Source organism: Triticum urartu, chromosome 6A (assembly GCF_056163025.1).
Source record: "Triticum urartu cultivar PI428250 chromosome 6A, HENAU_Tu73, whole genome shotgun sequence".
Classification (NCBI taxonomy): domain Eukaryota; kingdom Viridiplantae; phylum Streptophyta; class Magnoliopsida; order Poales; family Poaceae; genus Triticum; species Triticum urartu.
Window position 1 is genome coordinate 56,933,194 of NC_141878.1, and position 3,042 is coordinate 56,936,235.

The following is a 3,042-nucleotide window of genomic DNA, read 5'->3' on the forward strand; positions in this document are numbered from 1 at the left end:
GTGATGTGGGCATTTCTGACTCAGATGGAGAGACTCCAAGACTACCTTCTGGAAGGAAGAGAAGATTGAAGAAGAAGAAATAGAGGAAATGGTATGACCCAAAGGTACCTGATGCACATGAGCAGCTGTGCAAGGACCTTTGCTTCACCAATGTGTATGAGTTTAGAAAGGCATTGAGAAATTTTCATGTTAGGACTTTGAGAAACTTTCAGTACCATAGGAATGAACCATCAAGGGTTATTGTTTGGTGCCTAGAGAGGAAGAATGGATGTGAATTTTTCATGACTGCATCCAAAGTAGCCCATGAAGATACATTCACAATCAAGAAGTGCCACATGGATCATAGTTGTGGAGCTTGTGGAGAGAGTACAAAGGTTACTGGTGAATGAGTTGCAGAAGCTATGGAGGACACAGTTAGATCAAATGTAAAGGCTGATGTAGAGACAGTTCTCAAACATACTAAGAAGAAGTTTGGGGTGCATGTACCTAGGAGTTTGGCATATAGGGCAAGACTGATGGATGTTGATGTTGTGCAAGGTTATCATAGAAAGCAGTATCTGAGGTTGAGGGACTACCTATAATATGTGCTTGACACAAACCCTGGAAGCAGGTGCATAGTGACAACTTTTGAGGATCCTTTGAACCCAGCCCCCACACCAAGGTTCAAGTACATGTTCTATTGCCTCCAGGCATCAAAAGATGGATTTCTTGCTGGCTGTAGGCCTTTCATAGGTACAAATCAGTGATGTAATCACGTTTGAAATGTAATCAAGTTATTCAATTTGGCCCTAACTATCTCTGTTTATGCAGGACTTGATGGTTGCTTCATCAAATTATCCACATGCCAACAGATATTGGCAGCAACTGGGAGAGATGGGAACAACAATGTGTTCCCAATTGCTTTTGGGGTGGTTGACAAAGAGGATGGGCCTAGTTGGACATGGTTTCTAAACCAACTTAGAGTCTGCATTGGCACCAGCAACCAGTTTGGGAACTACACCATCATGTCTGACAGGCAGAAAGTATTTTCTCTGACTCTGTATTATTCTTATGCACATAGCAATGCTGCTATAGTTATCTCATTACTACCTTATGTAATCAAACAACAGGGCCTTCTTAAAGCAATTAATTAAGTATTTCCTCAATCCCCACAAAGATATTGCCTAAGACACATATATGCCAACTTCCAGTCAGCTGGCTTTAGAGCAGAAGAACTTAAGAAATGGGTTGACAAAGCTAACTATTCCTTCACTGAACATGGTCACAAAGAAGGAATGGCAGGTTTGAAAGCAGCATGTGAACCAACCTACATGTGGTTGAATGGCATCCCTAAGGAGTGTTGGGCTAGATATGCAATGGATCATGTGTGCAAGACTGACTTGGTAGTGAACAACCTTAGTGAGGTTTTCAACAAAATGATTCTAGATGTTAGGTCAAAACCAATTAAGACCATGTTTGAAGGGTTGAGGACCAAACTAATGGTTAAGTACCAGGGCATCAGAGAGACAACAGAGAGCTGTAGGTGGGAAATAACCCCACATTACATGAAGAAGCTTGAAGAGAGCAAGAAGTTGGATAAATACTGTGAAGCAAACATGGCTGGTCCCAACATCTGGCAAGTAACTAGTGGAGAGAACACATTGTGTGAAGCTTGATGAAGGGAGCTGTGTGACGCCCCCGATTCAACCGTACACTAATCATGCACGCAAATGTGTACGATCAAGATCAAGGACTCACGGGAAGATATCACAACGCAACTCTACAATAAAAAAAATAAGTCATACAAGCATCATATTACAAGCCAGGGGCCTCGAGGGCTCGAATACAAGAGCTCGATCATAGACGAGTCAGCGGAAGCAACAATATCTGAGTACAGACATAAGTTAAACAAGTTTGCCTTAAGAAGGCTAGCACAAACTGGGATACAGATCGAAAGAGGCGAAGGCCTCCTGCCTGGGATCCTCCTAACTACTCCTGGTCGTCGTCAGCAGGCATCACGTAGTAGTAGGCACCTCCGGTGTAGTAGGAGTCGTCATCGAAGGTGGCGTCTGGCTCCTGGGCTCCAACATCTGGTTGCGACAACCAGGTAGAAGGGATAGGGGGAAAAGAGGGAGAAAGCAACCGTGAGTACTCATCCAAAGTACTCGCAAGCAAGGAGCTACACTACATATGTATGCATTGGTATCAACTGGAATAAGGCTATCATTTGTGGACTGAACTGCAGAATGCCGGAATAAGAGGGGGATTGCTAGTCCTTTCGAAGACTACGCTTCTGGCAGCCTCCGTCTTGCAGCATGTAGAAGAGAGTAGACTGAAGACCTCCAAGTAGTATCGCATAGCATAATCCTAACCGATGATCCTCCCCTCGTCGCCCTGTGAGAGAGCGATCACCGGTTGTATCTGGCACTTGGAAGGGTGTGTTTTATTTAGTATCCGGTTCTAGTTGTCATAAGGTCAAGGTACAACTCCAAGTCGTCCTGTTACCGAAGATCACGGCTATTCGAATAGATTAACTTCCCTGCAGGGGTGCACCACATACCCCAACACGCTCGATCCCATTTGGCCGGACACACTTTCCTGGGTCATGCCCGGCCTCGGAAGATCAACACGTCGCAGCCCCACCTAGACCAACAGAGAGGTCAGCACGCCGGTCTAAACCTAAGCGCCCAGGGGTCTGGGCCCATCGCCCTTAGCACACCTGCACGTTGCGTGGGCGGCCGGAAGCAGACCTAGCCTAGTGGCGTTCCAGTCCAATCCAGCGCGCGCCGCTCCGTCGCTGACGTCAAGAAGGCTTCGGCTGATACCACGACGCCGGGATACCCATAACTACTCCCGCGTAGATGGTTAGTGCGTATAGACCAAATGGCCAGACTCAGATCAAATACCCAGATCTCGTTAAGCGTGTTAAGTATCCGCGAACGCCGACCAGGGCCAGGCCCACCTCTCTCCTAGGTGGTCGGAACCTGTCCTGCCGCTCCGCCTCAAAACTCCACTCGCGGGTGCTCCTCAAGCCGACCCGTCTTTAGTCACCACATGTATCAT

The 3,042-nt window shown here is 46.7% G+C and overlaps 1 protein-coding gene across 1 annotated transcript; it reads left to right on the plus strand.

Moving 5' to 3' along the window:
* The first annotated feature begins 401 nt into the window (after positions 1–401).
* LOC147963899 (uncharacterized) lies at positions 402–1,655 on the plus strand. The gene is made up of 3 exons (XM_087529749.1): positions 402–537; positions 811–1,022; positions 1,191–1,655. The coding sequence occupies exons 1-3, from the start codon at positions 402–404 to the stop codon at positions 1,653–1,655; spliced, it is 813 nt and encodes a 270-aa protein (XP_087385875.1).
* The last annotated feature ends 1,387 nt before the right edge of the window (positions 1,656–3,042 follow it).